Source organism: Moschus berezovskii, chromosome 7 (genome assembly GCF_049115385.1).
Source record: "Moschus berezovskii isolate FMDL1 chromosome 7, NW_MosBer_1.0, whole genome shotgun sequence".
NCBI lineage: Eukaryota > Metazoa > Chordata > Mammalia > Artiodactyla > Moschidae > Moschus > Moschus berezovskii.
In genome coordinates this window covers 107,484,325-107,509,160 of record NC_142466.1, presented here as the reverse complement: position 1 = coordinate 107,509,160, position 24,836 = coordinate 107,484,325, and the positions used below count along the sequence as shown (strand labels likewise).

Below are 24,836 nucleotides of genomic sequence, written 5' to 3'. Positions count from 1 at the left end.
AACTCTCTCCTTGAAGTGTTAAGCTTTCATCTGGAATAAAGACATTCCAGGTAGAAATTCTTAAACCAATGTTTCTTGAAGTGTGGTTCATAGACTACCTATGTAAGGATCATCTGGGAGGTTGTTGAAAGGCCTTAACAGAGACCCAGCAGGTCTGAGTCTCTGGGGAATGCAACCTCCAGCTGTGCCTTTTAATAAAATCTGTGGTTGCCTGTCATGTGCACTGATGCTTGAAAACCGCTACCTTCAAGAGTTCCATTAGGCCATCAACTTAGTATTTCCATCTCTTTCCATAGAGGTTTTTGAAGTGAGCATAATCAATGATGTGACAGTAAATTAACAACACATTCATCTCAAGAAAAGGAGACCTCTTGTTGGTTTAGTGGAACAAATATTATGACCAAGCTTCAAACTGGATTCTGAAAAACATGCAAGGTAGGGCAAAAAATAAAGCATACAGTTCTCACTACAGGCAGGAGAGCAAAATGCCAGTTTCTCAAAAGAGAGCATTTTATCTCCTCCCCAGGCACTAAATTTTTAAAGCAGTTTCTCACTTAAGATGTTTTTCAGAGCAGTGAGTGATGGAATGATCAATATTTTCAAGAAGGTTTTTGGCAAACAGCTATTTCTGTAGTGAGCAAAATATGATGTAAGCTTGGGATATTGCTCTAAGCCTGCCTTGACTTTCATGTTGTTACACTACTTCGGTAGGGGACATGCTGATTCTATACAGCCTCTTTACAGTTTGCTGGTAAAAGCATATTGTCATATAGCACCTTAGATAAGCATCCTTATGTCCCTTGTCACAATGGGGCTAAACCAAAGTTATTAATCTCTAACAAGTATCAAGAATGCAGGGACAAAGCATTGCTGATTGAGAGTAGATTTATATTCTTTGGAAGCAAGAGAAGCAGTTGGTAATGCTGACATTCTATTTCTGAAACTTGAGAAGACTAACCAGCAATATTCTCTGGATAGAAGTCGTCCAGCTTCATAACAATGCAAACAACAGACAACAATACCAACAACAGTCAGTATTTATCAAAGAGCTGGTAGACACTTACAGTGTCTACATGGTATCCCAGCTCCTTTTAAGAACCCTATGCTCCAGGTAATACTGCACCCATTTCACAAAGAGGAAATAGACTCAAAGAGGTTACTTAACCTCACATAACTAGTAAGTGGCAGAGTCAGGATTAACACTTTGGTCTATCTGATGCCAAAGCATGTCAGTGCTCCAGAATTCTCATCTATGTAACATAAACATAGAGCAAGAAAAGACTCAAGAATGGGGTTATGAAAGATGTCCTGGTTTAGGGGTTAAGCCATCCATGTTCTTGGCTAACTTGGGCAAAGTAATCATTTTTCTGGTCTCAAGTTTTGTTAACTGAAAATTAAGCAATTGAGCTATAACTTCTTGGGCCCCTTTCAGGTTTTAAAGTGTATGGTTACTCTTCTGATAAAACCAAAGCTAAGAAAACATCAACTCTATTTTAAATCAAAATTTAGTTTTTGCAATTGAACTTGATTGCTTCTACCTCAAAGATGAAGATGGCATGTGAAATAAAGAGCTGTAAATGTCTTTCTGACTGCTTAAGTCACTGCTTTTGTTGTACCAAAGTTTCATTAGTCCTAGAACTACATTGATGACTTTTATTTGAGTGATTACTCTGTGCCAAGCACTCTTGTAAGAGCTTTAAATGTAGTATTTTGGTTTATCCTTTTGCAACTAATGAGATAGGATGTAGTATTCACTTTATTTTATGGGTAGGGTACCTAAGGTACTATGAAAGGAAGTTAACTGAAACCTACCTGAAGTTACACAAGTGGTAAATGCTGGGGTCAGGTTATTAACTTAAGCAGCTGCTCTAGACTCTGGAGCCCAGACAATTTTCTACAATCTAGAGCCCATGTTATTAGCCAGTATACTAAGTTCCTTAACTTTTCAATTTCATTTCAAACAATATACTGTCAACATTATATCAATTCTATTATCTTAAACAACTGAAGAAAAATCTTTGAAGCACATTTTTTCTTCAGAGCAATTGAAGAGAATCTAACTGTTCTTTACCTTGAAGTATTATATGTTCAGTGCATAATCATACAACTTTTTTTATCCTTAGAGAACATTACTGACAACTCTTCAAATAAAGGACCACGTATTTTCAAGTGTTTCTTGAAAGCACTATAGAACTTTTCAGATGAGAATGCACCATAATCTCCCCTAAAGTGGAAATCAATGGGTCAAACCCTTCTCTGAGAGCATGCACCCTATTAATCATGCAGATTTAATTTTCCCTATGATAGCCCCCAGAAATAGAAAAGGTTTATGCCTCTTTCTTTTCTTTGGTTTTTAAATACACAGTGTAATCATGACAGCAAATCAAACCTGTTAGTGGCATCAAACAGATAGAACTGATGCCGGGAACAGGGCCACTGCAAATTTTATTAAAACTGCAATCATTGAGAGCACAACACACATTGGGGGTTTAAATACCTCTCTCTGTGGCATTTGTCATATTAAGAGCTGCAGCATAAACAAAGGAAAAAGTCAATCAAATGTGTGTAAACATTACATGTTCACTTCCACTTTTCTAGATGCAGTAAGGAAATCTGATCTCTGGCAAAGAAGATGGACAGAAGTCTAACATTTCTGAAAACAGTCCTGATCTCAGATCTCTTGACATTTGCTTCGGGGTCAACCTATATACATATGTATTTGTTTGGTCTTTTAGAATTCTACTTATTTTATATACTGTGTAGGTCTGCAAAAACTCAACAACAGAAGCCTCCCACAAAGCAAGTTATTCCTAAGGATATATGGTGGAGCTTTTCAGACTGCAGAGAAAGGGACAGACCGCAGCAATAAGGCACCCTGACCAGTGTTGGGAACTCTTGCATGGGAGCCAATTAAACTTGCCGGGTGGCTCACCTTTCCTCCTTACTCCCCAAAATGCCTCTCCCAGGTGTGGAGACATGGGTCTATTTTTGAGGCCTCCTGCAAACAAGGAGTTGTTTAAACATTAGAGGAGCCTGCAATAACCCTCGACCTAGACGGGTTCTGTTCTCTTCTGGATCTGCTTCTAGGGCTCTCATCTCATCTGCAGGTTTGCACTGGTGCCGAGTACCCTCTTCCCAGTGATGGTCACTGAGACCCCTTGGTTTTAGCCTCTCTTCTGCCCCATCTTTTCCTTAATGGCCTAAAGCTCCAGGGAAAATGAGGTAGTAATGGAAAATGCCATCACCAGGGAGCCCAATCCACTCCAATCTCCATCTATTTTAACTGGGGTCTCAAGTCTGCTATGCTCAACCAGTTTCTGCACACAAAGCTTGATTTGTCTCAATGTTATATTCACAGAATGCATAAGATCAGTGCTCATCCCCAAATAAGTAAGTCATTTCATAATAATTAAATTGAAGGATATGAGGGAACCCTAAGAGAAATATGTAAGAATGTAAGGGAAATATAAGAAAATTAGCTCTTTGTAATTTTTTAAATAGATCTTTCCCAATGGTTAAAAAAATTCTCAAAATAGTAATCTCTCTGTCTATAAAAAGACTAATTACATTATCATCTTAAATGTATTTAATTTCTGTGATGTTTATGAAGGAAGAATGGAAGGATGTCCCTTCCATTAAAGGAAGAATGTCCCTCAGGTCAAAATCAGGAAAGTAAAATAAGACTCTGGTACTTCAAAGGTCATTCATAGCCTCCCTTGATGGCAGCCTCTCCTTGACAATTCCAGCTCTATCACTCAAATCATCATACTTCAAGGTGGTATCACTCTGCCCTGAGTACTCAGAACTACTGAGTGCTCTGGAGTACTTGGGAGTACTGAGTACTTGGGAGTACTCAGGGGAAAACTGTTTCAGTTAAAGACACGTAGGGGAAGCCATATGAATCATTCTTTGGATGCTCACATGCCTAAGATAGAACATGAAGTAGGTTGGAAAGAGAGACAAGGCTGTCTCTTGACTTAGAAGGTACTTCTTTCTACAGGGCCCTGAGAAGTTACTTTGTCCGTTTTCAATCAAACAAAACTAATGCAGTAAGAATCCTTGTTCAGGGGTGGTGAGTGGGGGTGAGAACACATGGAATTATGCTGCTGAAAAAGATATTTTTACCTCTGTGAGGAACTAATTAAAAGAAGTGATCTCAACAGAAGCAATATTTGAAGTTAAACATAAGGAAATCTTTCTGGGAAATATGATTGATTTATCTTTGTTCTATAATTATATATTCATTATCATATTTGGAGACAGCTAAGGAACCTTCTTAGCTAAAGGGCAGAAGTCACAAATGAGGTAGGATTGCCTGTAAGCTGGGTAAGACAAATCTCAATTCTTGATATATTGAAATGCTTGATAAAGAAACAAGAAATTAGCCAGTGCTTGTTGTAAGAAACCAATGATTGGGAATTCACTCCAAATATGGTAAAATATTTTAAAATGAGCACTTAGAAAATGAAACTTTCTTTGAAACATGATATGTTTCATATTTCTCTAGCCCTCATCTATCCTGCTATAAGGCCTGTCCCAAAGCCCATTGTCACAGAGGTACCTGAGAGAGGGGTTAATGTTTCCAGGGGAAGAGCCTCCATAGTTGTGAGGCTGACATCTCTTTACTGCCTTCCAGGCAAATATGGGATCTGGGAGACCAAAGACTTCCCTACCAAGGGCAAGGCAACATACCTATATAGTTCTCACCCAGGAGTGCTTCACTTTTCTATGGAAACTTACCTTTATTTTACCTATGAATCAATAACACCTAACCAAGTGTAGAAGATGTTCATTGAGAAATCAGAACCCAAATGGAATTTTAGTTGGGATCCTCCAAGCCACTATAGAATCATAAATGTTAGGTTTCTGCTCATAAGTAAGAAAGAAGAGTCAAACGAGAAGAGAATTCACCACAGCTGCCACTCTGAAACTTTTCATTTCCCACTCCATCTAATTGGCTCCCTTACTTTCTCAACTTACTGTCTTTATGGATTAATTCCTCCCCTAAGGAAATGGCAGTTTCCATGTTCTGTTTATTATGGCCCCACCCTGAACATTCTTTGGTTCAATACCCCAGTGTAGTGAATATCTGATCAATATAGAAATCAATTGCCTTTGACAAAACTTTTTCCATCTATGAATTTGCTCTAAAGCAGAATGGAGCAACAGAACTACAAAAATAGTATATCAAACCACTGAACAGAAAGGTTGATGTCACTTGATTAATATAGTATATTTGGAAGAAGTAATTTTTTCCAAAGCATAAATACAAGCTTTCATTCTTTTTGATAATAAAGGTCTCTGTATAAAAGTTCAGAAAGTCTAGAGCTATGGAAAGTGTATGATGGAAGGTAACCACCCCTCACGTAATTCTGTATGCAGAGATGATGACAGTTAACAATTTGCTACGTCTACTCCAATGTATGAAAGTGAAAGTTGCTCAGTAGTGTCTGACTCTTTGTAACCCCAGGGACTATACAGTCCATGGAATTCTTCGGGCCAGAATACTGGAGTGGGTAGCCGTTCCCTTCTCCAGGAAATCTTCCCAACCCAGGGATCGAACTCAGGTTTCCCATATTGCAGGCAGATTCTTTACCAGCTGAGCCACCAGGGAAGCCCAATGTATAATATAAAGCATACTGTTCTTTGACTTACTTTTTTTACTTATGAGCACATTAATATTTCTAATGGGTTAATATTTCTAAAGAAATAAGATAGTGCCTTGTATATGGTCCCAAAGAGTCGGACACGACTGAGCAACTTTCATTTTCTTTTTCACTTGTATGTGGTAAGCACTATGAAAGTATTAATTGTTAATAATAAAGACAGCCGATAATTATATGCTTTCTGTGTGCCAGTAATAATTCATGTAGTCACTACAACAACCTAACAGGTAGGTGCTATTTTTACCCCTGTTTTAGAGATGAGGAAACTGAAATTCAGAAATAGGAAACATACCCAAGTTACATATATGGTGGATAGTTATAGAAGTTAGTACTCTTAGATTGATCTCATCCTTTTCAATGGTCCACACGAATTTCATCACATAATGTCAGCCTCTTATTGATGCAAATTTAAATTATATTTAAAAATTTGCTGTTATAAAGAACTTTGTGATAATCTTATTTTGGGTAATATACTATTATCCATCCACTGAATTTTAATTTTAGTCTTTATATTTTTCACTTGTTAAAATTATATTTAATTCTTTATCAGACTTGCCTTTCTTCTTCCTAATGTATTTTTCTTTTTTGTTGTTCCTCCTTTTGAGTGTTTCATTTTAACATATTCATTTGAAAGTATTTATCATATTGTGTTGGTAACTGGATTTCCTGGGGCTTAAATCTCTTTATATATTGTGTTAGCTACTTCTCACTGAAGGCAGGTTGTTTCCTGTGGATGTGATAATTTTGCATTGTGAATACATCCTCAGTGTGGCTTTATCTAAACCCTAACCTGTGTAAAGTGTTTTGTTTTTCAGCTTTTTTGTTGTTAAAGTTTTGACCTGAGACTAATTTTTCCCCTTTAAATTATAGTTTATTTGCAATATTGTATTAGTTTAAGGTGTGCAGCAAAATGATTCAGTTATTTTTTTCAGATTATATTCCATTATAGGTTAAAGATATCGAATATGCAATACAGTGAATCCTGTTGCTTATCTATTTTATGTAGCTTGTTAACCCCATACTCCTAATTTGTCCCTCCCTCCCTCCTTCTCCACCTTTTTTAACAGTAAGTTTGTTTTCTGTGTCAGTGAATCTGTATCTGTTTGTATGTAGATTCATTTGTATTATATTTTGGATTTCACATATGACTCATATAGTGTTTGTCTGTCTCTGTCTGACTTGACGTCACCAAGTATAGTATTCTCTAGATCCATGTTACTGCAAGTGACAATTATTTCATTCTTTTTTATAGTCAGGTAATATTCAGGTGTATATATACCACATTTTTTTAAAGCAATTATTTGTTGATGGGCACTTGGGTTGTTTCCATGTCTCGGCTATTGTAAACAGTGCTGCTATGAATGTTGGGGTGCATGTTATTTTCAAATTTGGGTTTTCATTTTTTCTGGATACATGCCCTGGAGTGGGATTGCTGGGTCATATAGTAGTTCTATTTTTAGTTTTTTTAAGGAACCTCCATTGTCTTTCTCCATAGTTGCTGCACCAATTTATGTTTTCCTCAATAGCATAGTAGGGTTCACTTTTCTCCACACCTACTCTAGAATCAATTATTTGTAGACATTCTGATAATAGACATTCTGACCAATGTGAGGTGGTACCTCATTGTGGTTTTGATTTGTATTTCTGTATTAATTAGCAATGTTGGGCATCTTTTCATGTGCCTGTTGGCCATCTCTATGTCTTCTTTGGAAGACTTAGGGCTAGTTTATATGTTAATTTGTCTAGCTGGGGATTCCTAAACTGGCTGTGCTGGCAGCATGGATTCAAAATCAAGTATAATTGAGATATAGTCCTGAGTGTTGGATATTCATTCATAAGAAAACTTCTGTTTTCTTCTTATGGAGAGATAGACAAGCCTCTGTATTGTCTTTCTTTGCTGATGGGTAGAGTTTTGCTGGCCTACCTTTTCACTTCTATGGTTCTCAGCTTTATACAAGGGTATCAGTGCCAGCTTCCACTTCACAGGGGCACAAGACTTTGACTTCTGTCCCTTTAAGAGTCTTAAAAACTGACTTTACACATTAAAGAAATGGGCACCTGTCTTATTACATGCAGGACAATGTCCAGCCGCCCCATGATCTTACTGCTCTGCTTTTCAAAATTCTATTCATTCCTGACTTCAGAAAATTTACGTTGTTTCCTTATGAGTTATACAACTAACCTGGCATTTCTGAATGTTTGTAGTAAGAAGATTTTCATGATATCTTGTCTATCATGTTGCTGGAGCTCTGTGTTTGATCCCAGGTTTGTGTATTTAGTACATAAAGATTCCGTGAGTCATCATTTCAAGCATTCTCTCACAATATTCTCAACTTTCTTGCCCTCTTTTCCTTCCTGGCAAAGCTCCAATGCTTATATCTTGCCTTTGGATTTGGTTTTCTGCTTTTTCCAACTTACACCTATACTGCTGTGCAACCCTGCAGGAAAAACCTAGAATGAAGCAAATTGCTGCCAGTCTGTACTCCTCGTCCTGTTCTCTGCTGAAACCTGCATGTTGCCCAGCAAGCTTAGTTTTCCTGTGACTCATCTCCCCCATTACCCATAGCTATTTAAAAACCTCCTCATCCCTCTGCCCCCCTTTATAGGAGTATTTTCAGAAGATAATCTTACTTCCTACTTCCTACAGGAAACAGAACCCATCGGAACAGAGCTTTCTCAAATTCCATCCACCTAATTTATGAACTCATTTATACTGGAATACACCCCCTTTCTCCTTTCTCCCTATTATAAGGAAGAAATTTTCTTTATCCTAAGTACAATAATCATGTAATTTGCCATTGAAGCCAGGATATTTTTGAAAGTAAAAGAGGGACTCTATTAATAATTATTCTAGGATGACAGGTATAAACCAGAACAGGGTAAACTGGGTCATGTGGTCACCCCCAGAAAAAGTTTGTCGCTGAATTCATCTCTTTTACCTTCTCCAGTACCACAGCCCCTTGAAAATTCAGCCTGTCTCCTGTATATTCAAATTTTTCTTCTCTCTGGGTTCCTTCTCATTAATATTTTAACATTGCTAATTTTTTAAAAAAAACATTTCAATCTTTTTTAAAAGAGAAAATATGCAAAACCATACTACCTGTGTGCCTCCAATGAGGCCTCCAATTACTGCTCACTTTTTGGACTCATCTCTTTTCTCTGCCAAATTTATTGGGGAAAAAATTAATCTACATCTACTCTCTTCTTCAACTCCCGTTCTCCTTCATTCACAGAATTTTGGCTTCTTCCCCCAGCCCCATTCCGATCCTAATCTTGACAATGTCACACGTGATCCTCCTGCTATTTAACAGAACAGACTGTACTCGGCATTACTCCATTACTTAGGTTCCACTATTTGTGCAGCCTTGAGTGAGTTAGTTACCCTGTGTGTTCCTCGGTTTCCTAAAATGGTACAATGATAGGCCCTTCCTCACTGACTGTTAGTGAAAATTAAATAAAATAATCCCTGTAAAGCATTTAGTGTTTTAAAATGTTAGACATCACATTGTTCATCCTTTTAGAAAGATATCCATGTTTGGTCATGGTTAAATTGGATTGTTCCATCAGTAATTTTGCATGTCACTCTTTGAACATTTTAAGGCAAGGCAGAAAGGCAGAATCTTTTTTAATAAGATAGGATAGCAAAGAGCCTGTTTTGTTTTGTTTAATTTATTTAACTGTGCTGGTCTTAGTTGCTGCATATGCGATCTAGTTCCCTGACCAGGGATCAAACCCAGCCCCTTGCATGGGGAGCACAGAGTCTTAACTTCTGAACCACCAGGGAATTCCCCAAAATATCTTTACATTGCCATTCCAGTGACCCAGCAGCTTGAGGATGGCAATCTAGAGAGGGAACTTCACTTCCGTGTCCAGGGGTATTTCTTTCACCTTTGTTATGGCTGCTAAGGATTCGTGAACACACTGTACGAAATCTATATAAACTGGCAAGGTCAACCTCATTAGACGCTCATGACAGCAGACAAACCCTATCTTTTCCTGGCACACCTGTTTGCCATAAATGTAGCCCAACATCAAATAGCACTTACAGGGCTCTCGTTCTGATTTGCTTAAACTAATTTGCAGCGTTACTGACACAATATGTAATAAATGCTCATCTGTCCTGAGTGACCCTGCTTTATCGTCAGCCCTCATGGTTGCCAAGGCAGCAGGCATTTGCAGACATATTGGGATTCTTCCAGTGACTTCTTAGTTGCCTTTTTACCTGCTCTGAGTTCTTGGTTTAATTGACCCTTCTTTTAAATAGGTCGTGTCTGTGTTATATCCTGTGGACGTGCCTCATTTATTTCTTTAAGTGGAAGCCAACCTCACAGAACTTCAAGAGCCCAAACAGATTTGCTACAATATTTATGTTCTAATAGTAATAATTTTAGTTGATGCTGTTTACTAAATGCGTAATATACACCAGCAGTTGTGCTAAGCATGTCACATGTTTTCGTGTGTATTGACTACTTTAATAGGGACTAGAATGAAGTAGAAATAGACATGTGTGCTAAAATGAGCTTATTACATCCTGGTAAAGTACCTTTAAATGATATTATGGGCTTTCAGTACTAGCAACTTGAATAAAATGTCTTGTATATATTAATTGTTAACACGATGAACATGACTGTTTAAATGCTAGGAAGGAGAGCATTCAGTTTTACTGATAGGCATGATACAAAACTAAATGGCAAGGCAAGACTAAGCTGTGTAATTGAACTCCAGCTAATGAAATTTGTGATAATTTTCTCTAGGCTGAAACTAAAGCAAATTTTTCCATTATCTTTGAAGACAGTAACTTAAACAATCAATGTTTTATGTCATGAATCAGAGGGCTTATATTTCATGCCTTGAAGAGAAAAATCTTCTTGATTTTGCTTATAAATGGCTAACATTTGATCTGTATCCCTCCACACATAGTTCAAGGAAACACTGAATCCAGGCAAATATTCATTGTGTCTGAAAGTGTGACCAAATGTGTTTGTATGTTTATTTAATTTTCACTCAGTGAGTTACATCAGGTAGTGGTTGCATTCTGAGCTTTAAATAGCATTGATCACTTAAAAGATATTAAATTCTAGCAGCTGTGCTAAAAATATATCCTTTTTATGTCTGACAACCACAGTTTCCTCCAATTTCATTCCCTTCCATGAACAGTTAATAGAAATATGATCATTAAAGCTGTGAGAAATATCTAGCTAGGCAATAAAGATAATCTTACAGGAGCTAATAGAAAACTGTGATTGAGAAGGAAGAAATGTAAGAAGGGGTCAATTTTGGCTTAAGAGAAAGGTGACATCAAAGTAAGCTAGGGGAAACTGTGAAACTTTCCCAATTGAAATATAATTTGTATCAATGTGTGACAATCACTTTATTGATCAGATAACAATAAAGCAGAAAAGGAAGTGATAATTCTTATAGTAAACATTTGTTGAATGTTTATAAAGGGCCAGACACTGTGTTAAATACTACCAGTAACTTATCTCACTGAATACTCACAATAAACCCCACTTTGCAGATAAGAAAATTGAGAACCAAAGAGTTTAATTCTAAGGCTTATAACAGGAAAGGGTGGAAAAAGTTTTGCACTCAGTTTCCTCACCTAGTATAGGCATGCTGAAAAAAATTTCTCTTTTTAAGCAAAATTGATATAATTTCAGGTCAAGAGGGAACTGATGACCAAATGGATAGAATCCCTAGCTCAATCTGGATTCTGATTTCTCAGTGAAGATCTTTCACAACCAGCTGTTGAATTAATTGACTTCAAGGAACATTTTAAAAAGTGTAAAATATCTTGACAGTATAACTCATAGAAGTAGGACCATTTGGAGTTATACATTTTGAGTCAGTATTTTACTTTTCTTAACCTTTGTGACAGAATACAGTCTGGAAAGAAGTTACATTTTTTTTTGGATACATTTTTAAGCATATTTTTTATGCTGAGAAAGATGAGTATCTTCAAATTGGTAAACAAGGGAGTGTTGTCCAAGCCAGGAAGATATTCTAAAATGGTATCCTACTGTTTTAGTACTATAGTCTCTTTCAGTCAATTGATGGACTATAGATGGAATATGACCTATTAAACATAGGAACTTTTTTCCCTCCTTTCAATTTTTGACTTGATGGCCTAATATCTGGAATAATTGAGGGCACTAAACTCCCTACTGCCTGTCTGTTTTGCAAGATGAAGTACAGCCTTCATAGTAGAGTGTGGGGCCTTCTGCTAACACTGTCATGAGAAGAAACACGGCTCCTTACCCTCCACTTCCAGCTTCACCAGTTTGGAATATGCTGTCCCAAGGCTGTTTTTTGCCACACATCGATAATGTCCTGCATCTTCCTTTTGTACATTATGAATCCTTAAGCTCCCAGATTCAAGAACCGCAGTCCGGGAATTTTCCTGCCAGAGATACGTATATTAATTTTGCATGAACATGAGTCTGTCAAGGATACATTTGCTATATTTCATCAAGTCATCATTTTCACTCATCTGAAATATTATTTTAACATTTATTTGACATTTATTATGGATAACATGCAATAATAAATGAGATAGTATAAGATTCCCTTATAAAAATAAATTTTAACAACAATACCATAAGATATTTTTATTTTCTTTCAATACATGAGGACCCCAAGGCTTATTGGATGTCCTAAATCAACAAGCCTTATTTTAGAATTTGATATCTAAAAATATCACACCCAAGTTTGTTTGATTAAAAGCATTGCTCTTAACAAGCGTACTTACTGCCTATATGGGATCCTTTTAAAAGTTGGAAAACTCTACAGAAAATACAAAGACTAGTCTTTATAATTAAAATATTACACCTATATTCTCTTTGGGGATCTAAATTCAGCAGTATATATAGAGCCACTTCTTTTAGTGTAGAAAATATAACAAAAGGAAAGCCAGAAAATTATATAGATTATCATAAAAATGAAAATTATTTGTTTTATTTTAAATAAAACAAAGCTAATTGATATTATGTTGTATTTCAATGAATTGATAGATACCAACACCTATGTATCCCCCCATGGAATACTCTGAGTATAGTAATATGAAAAACATATTGTCTGTGACGTCACTGAGTTCATAGTAGGTTATGCAAGGGTGGACAGAGACAATGATGATGCAGAATAGTAATTTATCAATAAATATAGGTATAAGATAAAAAAGCAGTACAAAATAAGGATGTGAATAATGTATTTCAAGTTTGCCTACTGTATATGATTGAGGTCATTGTCAAGGTCACCAGTCTTGAGTCCTGATGCTCTAACTTCACTCCAGAATATTCTCATTCCTTTTCTTCCAAATCTCATTTCCTTCTCTATCCTTCTAGAAGCTATTTGTCAGGTCTAAAGCTTGAAGCTTAGTTCCTTTTTAAAAAAAAATCTAAAAGATTCAATGTTAAAAAAAAATAAATGATTCAAATACCAACCAACTGACCAACCAACAAAGAAGACTAGCTTAGCTTTGCTCTGCCTCTTTTATCATCCTTAACACTACTGGTCCCTATCTTTTCTCGCCTACTCAGCCCTAACTGGAATGCCTTACAATTTGCATATATATATATAGGTTTGGTTACAATAGTGTACATGGAAAATATTTAGATTTGGTTAAAATATTTAGGTTTGGTTAAAATGTTGATTTTATACTAGAAGTTTATAAGTGTGTGACTGAATTTGCAAAGGATTGTTGTATTTGAAAATATGTTGTGTTTACATGTTTTAACATAATCATCACTTACCCTGAGAGCATTGTCCCCCTTGATCCATGACACTGATGGTTTGGGATTGCCCATTGTAGTACATGGCAGAACTGCCTTTAATCCTTCTATTATTTTTACATTTATGGGAGGACGAGTTATTTTTGGTTCTAAAGGAAAATAAAGGAAAAAATTAAAAAGGCAATTTGGATTTACTAAACTTAGAATTTCTAACTTTATGCTTAACTTTTAATATCTATTAAAAATATCCATAGGTGTATTATAATACAGAACTCATCAAGTGCTGAGCCATGTTTTCAGTGGCTATCAAACAGAAATAATTTTTTAAAATTTAGATTGCCTCTGTTTATCTTATTTGAAAAAAATCAATTCATAAACATATTAGGAGTATGAAATTATCATAGTGGTCTGCACTTTTAAAAATAGTTAATAAAAAGTTGATTAAAATAAGCTGTTGCTGTAACAACTCACATTAATTCATAGCAATCGACATGAAGACATATGAAAATAAAGGTTTGATATGTTTATATTTGTGTACAATTCTGAGTTATGACCTGTTTCTTTAGTTTCCATCTTAATTTGACCATTAAATTTGATGATTAAAAATTAGATACATTTGTCCTCTAGAAAATAAATCAGATATTACTATATTTATAATCAGAGAAATTCTGTAATACAATTCAGAGTAACTCTACTCCGCAAGGCAAACTTGTATATACTGTGAAACACTCCTAAATTAATTTTTTCAGAAGAAATCATTTATATCAGTTAATTTTTAGTCTCCAATACTGAGCTTTCAGAGGAAGACGTTATTAAATCTAATGTATAGAAGAATTGACAAGTTCAGGATGCCAGTCATTTTACTATGTGAAACATTCATAAAATAGTGAAAACTAAGTTCATTTCCTTAGGGATTTTATGTTACAGATATCAAGTAGAGTACGATCAAATAGAGACTGTCTAGCAGGACAGACTACTGAGAAATGGATGCATTTTACTTCCTTCAGGTCATGTGCCATAATCAATGTGTTGCTTTGACTTAGAAGAGTAGGAAGTAAGGATTTTTTTCCTCTTCACTTCAACTGCATGTGTGTGTTTGTGTGTGTGTTGAGTGTTGAGGGGACATGGTTTGGTTGGATTTTTAATCTAGTTATTTGTTGCCATTTACAGGTGGTATGATCCTGCACTCTGGCAAAAGTACAAGACAAGCTTTAAACATGTTTTAGGAAAATATCATCTTTGTCACTTTGCCTGCTATGTAAGGCATACAATGCTCCTTCTTATCAATGACAATGAGTATGTATATTTAGATAATGACTAGGCACCTTGATTGTGGGTAGAGTTGTCATACAACTACTGATCAAAGCTTAGCTTGGGAGTTGATATGCCTGAGATATAATCAAAGACAATTTTATTCATTCCTTTCATTGGGCTCCCTGAACTGATCCCTATGGCAGACCTGAGTCACAGATAATGTCTTAGGCAGAAAACCTTTGTTTAAAGCAAATAGCTACTATCTTCTCAGTGAAAAAGATATCTTTGCCATCTGTTGATGAGAGATCAGGAGAACCTTTGTGAGAATTGATGATGAAGTAAACTAGGAATGAATTGAGCACTGATGTGGAGTGATGGATTCCCCACTCTAAGGAAGCATGATTCAGGTGAGCCATGAGCATTGACTAATCAGAACTGGTTATTCTGCTGAGGTTCGATGCTGGAGGTGTCCTGCTATGCCAAAATTCAGCCTTTAGTTGTTGGACCATAAAGAATCTGGGGGAAGGAGCTCCCTAAGGAGGTCCTAGGTCGTAGGAGTAGCAGTGGGGGTAGGGACCTTGAGGGTCTCAGGAAACAGCTCTTTAGCGAGCAGTGTAGAAGCATTCCAAAATGTTAACAGCTGGGAGGCCACACCAGTGTAGACCCACACTAGGTGAGCTCTCCTAGAGAGAAAGTGGAGAAAAGAAGAGGAGAGACGAAGAAAAGCGGATTTAGGACCAAAGTCAAGAACACCCAGTGCCAGAATGAACATGAGCAATATGCGAGGGAAAAGTAGTGCCACAAGCCTGTGAAGTACTTAAACATGCTCTGTCTTTGGAGCCGCGCCTTCATTCGTCAGCAGAATGCTGCCCCACAGGCTGAGAGGAAGCCTATCTGTGGGTACATCCGGACCTACTTACTCTCAGAATCTCCAGGTCAGCTTTTCCCATGATGTCCTCGCTACTTACCTATTACAGTTAATCTCGGACATCATTTCTAGGTGTGATAAACATAAAAGATTGACAGACATCCGAGAAAGACCATGAACATGAAGGAAAAGAACCAAAATAAAATAAAAACTTTGCATGAAGAAAACAGAAGCAAAGCAGGGGGAAAATGGTTTTTAAAAATGTATCAATAGTATCCTTAGATAAGTGAATACAGCACCATGCAACACATAGAGCTGGCTATGAAAAACAGAGCAAGCAGGGAAGAAAGAACACCTGGAAATTAAAAATATGGGTTTTTAGGTCAAAGTATTTAAAGATAACATCAGAATAGCAGCATGGTTATACTGAAGACCAAATACGTGAAATAGAAGGAAAAGTCAAGCAAATCTCCTAGAACGTAGAATATCGAGATAGCATGTAGAAAATATGAGGATAAACTCGGAGTTATAAAAAACCGAAAAAAGAAACCTAATATTGGTTGAAAAGTTTAGGAATGAGATCAAATGAAGAGGAAGAAAATAGACAAAAAGTGTAGCTCACTTGGGGGAAATAAGACTAAGAAGAAATAACAAAAGAAAACACAAGCCTGTTGTATTACTGTCAATTTGAAACATTAAGAATTCAAGAAATAGAAAAATCCAAAAATATTTAGGATAAACATTGGATTTATGTGTAAACAAATAAGAGAAAGATTTCTTATCTTCAACATAAAATGTCATATGGCAATGAATAATTGTCTATTAAAACCTAAAGGAAAAACCTTTTTAAATGCCCATCTGTACTGAGACAAATTATTTACTCAAGATTGGGGGCAAAATAAAGACTTTCAGCCATACAAACATTCATAAAATACATCTCATGTGTTCACACTGAAAAGAAGCAGCAAGTGACTTCCTCCAGCAAAACAATAATAACAAAGCCGAAAGATAAAAGATGAAAGAAATAGTGATGAAAATCAAAAATAAAAATTCACAATAAAGGTCACAGGTGGAACTGGATTCCACCATCCTTTGTATGGTGCTAATATGCATATTTCTGTGATTTTTCCCATCAATAGTGTGATGTGAGAGGAGAAAATAAAGGTTATGTCATTACAAGGTTGAGAGTTTACAAGCATCAGGTGTTGGGGCCCAAGGGTTCATGAGATTTGAGGATGCTAGTAAGGTCTGCCGGAGAAGGCAATGGCAAGCCACTCCAGTACTCTTGCCTAGAAAATCCCATGGATGGAGGAGCCTGGTAGGCTGCAGTCCGTGGGGTCGCTAAGGGTCGGACACGACTGAGCGACTTCACTTTCACTTTTCACTTTCACACATTGGAGAAGGAAATGGCAACCCACTCCAGTGTTCTTGCCTGGAGAATCCCAGGGACAGGGGAGCCTGGTGGGCTTCCGTCTATGGGGTCACACAGAGTCGGACACGACTGAAGTGACTTAGCAGCAGCAGCAGCAGCAGTAAGGTCTGCATGAGGATGCCACGCCAGGTAAGAGAGAGAACGAAGTGAAGAGAGAACTGAATGAGTGTCCATTGGGGGGTCAATGAAACAGAGAACAGAGGGGAGTTAAGAGCAGGAGCATGACCATGATGGTGATGGTTTGGAGTGGGAAGAGGGGCATGAGGAAGCTGGACTCTGTTCTTAGCTGAGAAAGAGACTGATAAAGTGTGTTCCTTCTGTTTGGAGGCAAGTCCTGAGTGTGAGAAACCACTTCCCTCATCAGACAGAGCAGAAATAGAAATGTCCATGTTCAGAATGTGACCTAATGGGGTTTAATATTTGAAATACAGTCTATTTCCTAGGGTACCAAGATCATAGATTGGATAGACTGAAAAAGAGTTAAGGTTAACATCACAGGACTTGTGAAGGCCAAGGGGCTATAGGATGAAGTGAATAGTGGTTCAGTTTCATGGCTATTAAAATCCTTTAGGATAATGGCAGGAGTATAGAAAGATAATAAATCTGGAATCAAAATCTTTGAGAAATATGGGAGAGGACCTCAAAGTGAGATGATGAATGGAGTTAGAGAGAGTCATCAGAATGGTATAAGCCTTCATGAAAGGAAAGATTATGCACAGGAATACAAAATATAATGGCTTAAAAGCAGCAGCAAACTATCAGTACCTGCTAGTCTTGTTGACTTGAAGTGGGTAAGAAATAAACAGCCTCCCTTTAAACAGAAAAGTCATTTAAGTTTAAAAAGTCACTCAAGAAAATAAAGTTTGAAATAAGGCAAAAGGGTAGAATAAGTGTCTGCAAAGAGGTTAGAGATTTAAAGGGTGTCTGGTTGTAATGAAACAGTTTTAAATTAAAGGTACAGGGTAAAGATTTTAAAGAGGAGTTCCTGGTGAAAGATTTCATGGTGGTGCAAATAAAGAGTCATAAAAAGGCTAGAAAATGGGAGAAGGCAGAAAACGGTGAGGCTTGCCTGTAGGGTGGTGGGTGATGGCAGGAATAAAAGGTGTGGAACTGTCTCAACGTTGTGATTTGAACTTGAACTTGTCTGGCTGCCCAACCTCCAGATATGCAAGAGGCCCTGTTTACTCTCTGCTTCAAAGTGTACCAAGTCAGCTTAGAAATCAATGGATGATTCTCTTTCCCACTCACTCATCTTCACTTGCAGAGCTCCACAGCTCTCGGCAGCTCCTCCCACACCATTGTTGGCAATGCAGCAGTAAACGCCATCATCACTGTCCTCCACGCTCAGGATGGTGAGGAGCTGACCATTCTCCCGAATGCTGTACCGGGTATCAAAGAGCCTGTGGGTCACAGACGATTATGGCAGGTTAGGGCCCCATCTGTGATTTTTGTTACTATGATTATGTGATCCAGCAGATGATTTACCAGTGGATGAAGCAGATTAAAGGGAAGAGGAAACTTGAGTAAGTTCTGAATAAAGGATTTAGGAGTAGAAAGCTAACATTTTCTAATCTTTCCTAGGCTGCAGTAATCAAAGCAGTGCTGAGTCCTTCAAAAATAATTTTGAAAGGTGATGTCTATTGATAGGACCCACCCAACATAAAATTTTCTTTATTTAGGAAAGTATATCATTACCCAAGATATGAGTCCTCTCCCATATTTGCTGGGAATAGCAGCTAGATAATGAACACACACACACACATACATGTGACTTGCAGAGAGGGATTAACAGATGCACACTGCTATATATAAAATTGATAAACAACAAGGTCCTGTTGTATAGCACAAGGAAATATATTCAATATATTATAATAACCTATAATGGAAAAGAATCTGAAAAAGAGTATACACACACACACACACACTTAATCACTTTGCTATACACTGGAACTAACACATTGTAAATCAACTATGTGTGTGCTCTGCTCAGTGGTTCATTCATGTCCGGCTCTTTGTGACCCCCTGGACAACAGCCCACCAGGCTCCTCTGTCCATGGACTTTTCCAGGCAAGAATTCTGGAGCAGGTTGCCATTTCCTGCTCCGGCGGATCTTCCTGACCCAGGGATTGAGCCTGCGTCTCTTGTGTCTCCTGCATTGGCAGGAAGATTCTTTACCACTGTGCCACCTGGTAAGTCCCAAGTCAGTTATACTTCAGTTTAAAAAATGGAAGAAAAGGGAAGGGTTAAATATATATATTGACTTAACTAACAGTTGACGAAGTATTTGTTCATTTATTAATAAAATGTTTGTTGAGTGCCTAACAAGTGCCAGGCCCAGTTCTAGTTCCATGGGATACATAGGGAGCAAAATAGGCTCAAACTGTAAAAATTATGTTTTACATATGTTATCTCACTAAATGGCACACAACTTGAACGTTAAGAAGGGAATTAGGACAATGGAAGAGAAGGCAATGGCACCCCACTCCAGTACTCTTGCCTGGAAAATCCCATGGATGGAGGAGCCTGGTGGGCTGCAGTCCACGGGGTTGCTAAGAGTCGGACAGGACTGAGCGGCTTCACTTTCACTTTTCACTTTCATGCATTGGAGAAGGAAATGACAACCTACTCCATTGTTCTTGCCTGGAGAATCCCAGGGACGAGGGTGGTGGACTACGGTCTATAGGGTCGCACAGAGTCAGACATGATAGAAGTGACTTAGCAGCAGCAGCAGCAGGACAATGGAAAGAAATATGAGGGGAAATGTCAACTAAAAGTGAGTTTTATGACCAAATAAAAATGCTTTATGCAACAAGTGTGTATTAGGCGGAGTAAACCCCCCCTCAAAGAGCTATGTCTTAATCCCCAGAACCTGTGTATATGTTAGCTTACATGGCAAAAGGGATTTTGCAGATGTCAAGAATCTTAAACTGGAGTATCATGAATTATCCAGATGGGCCCTATGTAATCATGCATGCTTGCATACTATGTCGCTTCAGTCGTGTCTAACTCTTTGCAATCTATCGACGAGGACCGTAGCATGCCAGGCTTCTCTGTCCATGGGATTCTCCAGGCAAGAATACTGGAGTGGGTGGCCATGCCTTCTTCCAGGGGAATCTTCCTGACCCAGAGATCAAACCCACATCTCTTACGTCTCCTGCATTGGCAGGCAGATTCTTTAGCACTAGTGCCACCTAATAGTGAGGGTCCTTAAAAGATGGGAGAGGGAAGCAGGAGGATCAGAGAATGAGATGTGATGAGGCTGGAGTGATGCAGTTGCTGGCTTTCAAAATGGAGCAACGGGCCAAGAAATGCAGGCAAGAAATCAGATTTTCCTCTAGTCCCTCCAGAAAGAATGCAACCCTGTCAACACCTTGATTTTAGCCCAAAGAGACTGATTTTAGACTTCTGAACTCCAAAACTGTAAGATAATAAATTTCTGTTGTGTCAAACCACTAATTTTATGGTAATTTGTTATAGTAGAAATTGAAAAAAAATAATACAACCTGAAAACAAAAGATGTAAAGGAAATAGATTCTTGATTTCGAATTTGATGGATGGCCTCCATCATACACTGATCTTAAAGAAGAAAAAAGAGATATAGTAATTTTTGGTCTATGTGACTAAGGATGATATAATCACTGGGTAGTTCATTAAATCACATTAAATAACTGGGGATAGCCATGATACTGACTCTCATGTAATTTTTGTTTTTTGCTTTTGTCTCTTGCTATGTTTAAGTTTGCATGGAAAATGTGAATATTGCAATATTTTACAGATGTGCTTGTGGACTAAGAGTCCAGCCACTCTGTGAAATAGAAACTTTCAATATTTATAATCTTTTGTATCATTGCTGCTTAAAGTATATAAATTGCTTGTAGATTGTGAGGGACATAAGTATTTATAATTTTAAAAATATAAATTATTTTCCTCTTTCTTATTGAAGTATAGTTGATTTACAATATTATATTAGTTTTAGGTGTACATAGCCTAGTGGTTCAGTATGTTTACAGATTACACTCCATTAAAAGTTATAACAAGATAACGGCTATAGTTCCCTGTGCTATACGCTATATCCTGTTGCTCATTTATTTTCTACACAGTAGTCCCAAGTGGCACTAGTGCGAAGAAGCTGCCTGCCAACGCAGGAGCTGAAAGAGATGCAGGCTGGATCCCTGGGTCAGGAAGATCCCCTGGAGAAGAAAATGGCAAACCACTCCCGTAATCTTGCTTGGAGAATCTCATGGACAGAGGAGCCTGGTGGGCTGCAGTCTGTGGAGCTGCAAAGAGCTGGACATGACTGAAGCAGCAGTACACGCACACATATCTCTTAATCCCATACCCCTGATTTGCACTCCCCTTCCCCTTCCCTCTCCCCTTTGGTAACCCTTAGTTTGTTTTCTACGTGAGTCTCTTTCTGTTTTGCGCATACATTCACTTGTATTACTTTTTAGATCCCATCTGTGGTGGTAGCATACAGTCTTTTCTGTTCTCTGACTTATGTCATTAAGCATAATATTCTCTTAAGTCCATACACCCTGGTGCAAATGACAGAATTTCATTCTTTTTTATGGCTGAGTAAGATTCCATTATAAATATATACCACATCTTCTTTACCTATTCATCTGTTATGTACACTTGGGTTTCTTCCATATCTTGGCTATTGGAAATAGTACTGCTATGAATTTGGGGTGCATGTACTTTTTCAAATTAGTATTTTCATTTTTTTCTGGCTATATACCCTGGAGTAGAATGACTAGATCATACAGTACGTGTATTGTTAGCTTTTTGAGACGCCTCCATACTGTTTTCCAGAAAGGCCACACCGACTTGCATTCTCATCAATAGTGTGTAAGGGTTTCGTTTTCTCCACATCCTCTCCAACGTTTGTTTTTTATAGACTTTTTGATGATAGTCGACCCAACTGGTGTGAGGTGATATATCATTGTTGTTTCTCTAATAACTAGTGACATTGAGCATCTTTTTACATGCCTGTTTGCCATCTGTGTGTCTTTGTGAAGGATGTCTATTCAGCTCTTTTGCCCATTTTTTGAATGGGTTTTTTGTTTTTATTTTTGGATATTGAGTTGTAGGAGCACTTTATGTATTTTGGATATTAACTCCTTATTGGTTATATAATTTGCAAATATTTTCTCCCATTCTGTAGGTTGTCTCTTTGTTTCATTGGGTATTGTAAATTGATTTAATAAACTGTATTTCAAAAATCTTGATTTGGTTTATAAGCCTTCTTATTCCAGGATTTCTGAGATAGCTTGCCTGATAGAGTACTTGAAGACTTCCATAGCCCAGGGTAATTTCCTACATTACAGCACATATAATAGAAGGAAATACAAAATTTCAATTAGAGTTTAGTGAAAACAAACATTTCCCCATCCAAGTTCATGGACCCCAGGCTATGGAACAGTTAAACACTCTCGCCCTAACTCAAGGTATGTGGCCTTCTAGAAAGCTCATGGTTCCCTTTGTTACAGATATTTTGGAGTATTTTTGGTCAGGTAGCTACTGTAATGAGGAAAGGATAGCATAACCATTATATGCCAGGTAAAAACTTTACTGTTTGAGAGGTTACCTCACTATATACATCAAGAGTCCTTTCTGATTTTCAAAAAAAAAAGTAATGGTTACCTAGAGGTCAGATTCCTAGACCACAGGCATGACTTGATTGGGATATTGAAAGTATAGGAAATAAGGCTGGTCCCTATTAACTCCCCAGAATGTCCTGGAACATGTACCTCAGAATTAGGATACCATGGTGTTTTCTAATTACTGTGAAATTTCCTCTAGGACCTAACCTGGATCTAGGAAACAGCCCTGACTCTGCCATATCAGTTAAATCACTTTACGTTGGACAATTCCCTTAACCTCACTAAAGTTCAGATCTTACATTTATGAAATGTGGGAGTTACATTTTAAATATTCTAGAAGGTGAACTTTAGTACTGCCAAGAGCTATGATTGCATTTATGACAAAGTTAAATCCCAAGGCAGCCTTGGCATTCTTGGTGAAAAAAGGCAGAATACTTACTTAATGAGAATTTTATTTCTGGTCCAGGAAATTTCAGGCTGGGGATAGGATTCCACCGCACACATGAAAGTAGCAACTTCTTCAACTAAGGCGTCCACTGTTTCAAGAGGAGTGGTGATGACAGGGGCTGAAAGGAGAGGAGACCGAAAGGAGAGCATTCTGCAGTACTGTTTCCTAACCCTTCGTAAGCAGTCAGGCTTCCCTACGGCTCAGCTGGTAAAGAATGCACCCGCAATGTGGGAGACCTGGGTTCAGTCCCTGGGCTGGGAAGATCCCCTGGAGAAGAGAACGGCTACCCACTCCAGTATTCCAACCTGGAGAGTTCCATGGTCTTGTATAGTCCACGGGATCACAGAGTCGGACATGACTGAGCGACTTTCACTTTCACCATAAGCAGTCAGAGGCCTCGATGGACCTGAGTAAGAATGATGTTGCCCCTTGGCAAAAGTTTGCCAAAGGGGAGGAGGAATTGTATACAGAGGATTTTGTTGCTACTTTCTAACTAAGCATTTAGGAATCAAAAGAGGAGGCTCTCAGGTGAGTTGGGCTTGGAATTTATTATATGTGAGTGGAGGCAGAGCCTGGTTTTGTGAAGCCCAAAGTTAATATAATTTAGATATCCTTTTTAGGAAAAAATATATAAAATTATGGATACAAAATATCTATTGCCTCCTTCACGTCAATCAACTGGAAGGAAAGTGTCACTGATGGGAAGTTAGTGTGAAAAGAGGAAGCCATCTTAACAATTCCTGTTTAAAAATAATTTTTCCCAAATTTCAATAAAACACGTTGATGTATATTCACTTTGCTACAGACCGTTAGAGGTCTTCAAAGGCGGCTTCTGCAAATGAGAGGCTTTGAAGCTGAAGCTTCATTGGATTTATAGAGGATCCACATAGCTACAAACAAACAGATTAGGAAAAGACTCAATAATATAAAGGCTGCTGCTGCTGCTGCTAAGTCACTTCAGTCGTGTCCGACTCTGTGTGACCCCATAGACGGAAGCCCACCAGGCTTCCCCATCCCTGGGATAAATAACCCAAACAAAAAAAAAAAAATGAGCAAAGAAGCTGAATCAACCTGTCTCCAAAGAATATATACAGATGGACAATAAGCACATAAAAAGATACTCGACATTATTAGCCTTTAAGGAAATGCAAATCAAAACCACTCTAAGATACTACTTTACTTACGGTAGAATGGTTATAAATCAAAAAATACATAACAATAAATGTTGGCAAGGATGTGGAAAAATTAGAACCGGTGTGCACGGTTGGTAGGAAAGTAGATTGGCACAGCCACTTGTGTAGAGCAGGACGGTGGTTCCTCAAATAATTAAGCAGAAAATTAATATGTGTGTTAGTCACTCAGTGTGTTTGTCTCTTTGTGACCCCATCGACTGTAGCCCACCAGGCTCCTCTGTTCATGGAATGAATATATGATCCAGAAAGGTCACTTCTGGGTATATATATGTCAAAATAATTGAAAGCAGTAACTCAAATAGATGGGGTTTCCCAGGTGGCACTAATGGTAAGGGATGTAGATGTAAAAGATGACGGTTCAGTCCCTGGGTCGGGAAGATCCCCTGGAGGAGGAAATAGCAACCCTAGTATTCTTGCCTGGAGAAAACCAGGGACAGAAGAACCTGGCAGGCTACAGTCCTTTTAGGGTCGCACAGAGTTGGACACGACTGAAGTGACTTAGCACGCATGCACTCAAATAGATATTTGTACACTGATGCTCAGGTGGTGTTAGTGGTAAAGAACCTGCCTGCCAATGCAGGAGACATAAGAGACGCAGGTTGATCCCTGAGGCGGGAAGATCCCCTGAAGGAGGGCATGGCAACT

The 24,836-nt window shown here is 37.9% G+C and overlaps 1 protein-coding gene across 1 annotated transcript in view; it reads right to left on the bottom strand.

The window, feature by feature from the left end:
- The window catches only part of MUSK (muscle associated receptor tyrosine kinase), a 92,121-nt gene that overhangs the window by 55,862 nt on the left and 11,423 nt on the right, over positions 1-24,836 (bottom strand). Inside the window, exons 2-6 of the mRNA XM_088837755.1 lie at positions 22,990-23,116; positions 18,196-18,347; positions 13,415-13,542; positions 11,925-12,066; positions 2,498-2,527 (exon numbers count right to left, since the gene is read on the bottom strand). Coding sequence (XP_088693881.1) covers positions 2,498-2,527; positions 11,925-12,066; positions 13,415-13,542; positions 18,196-18,347; positions 22,990-23,116 — 579 coding nt within the window. The remainder of the gene's footprint in view (positions 1-2,497; positions 2,528-11,924; positions 12,067-13,414; positions 13,543-18,195; positions 18,348-22,989; positions 23,117-24,836) is intronic.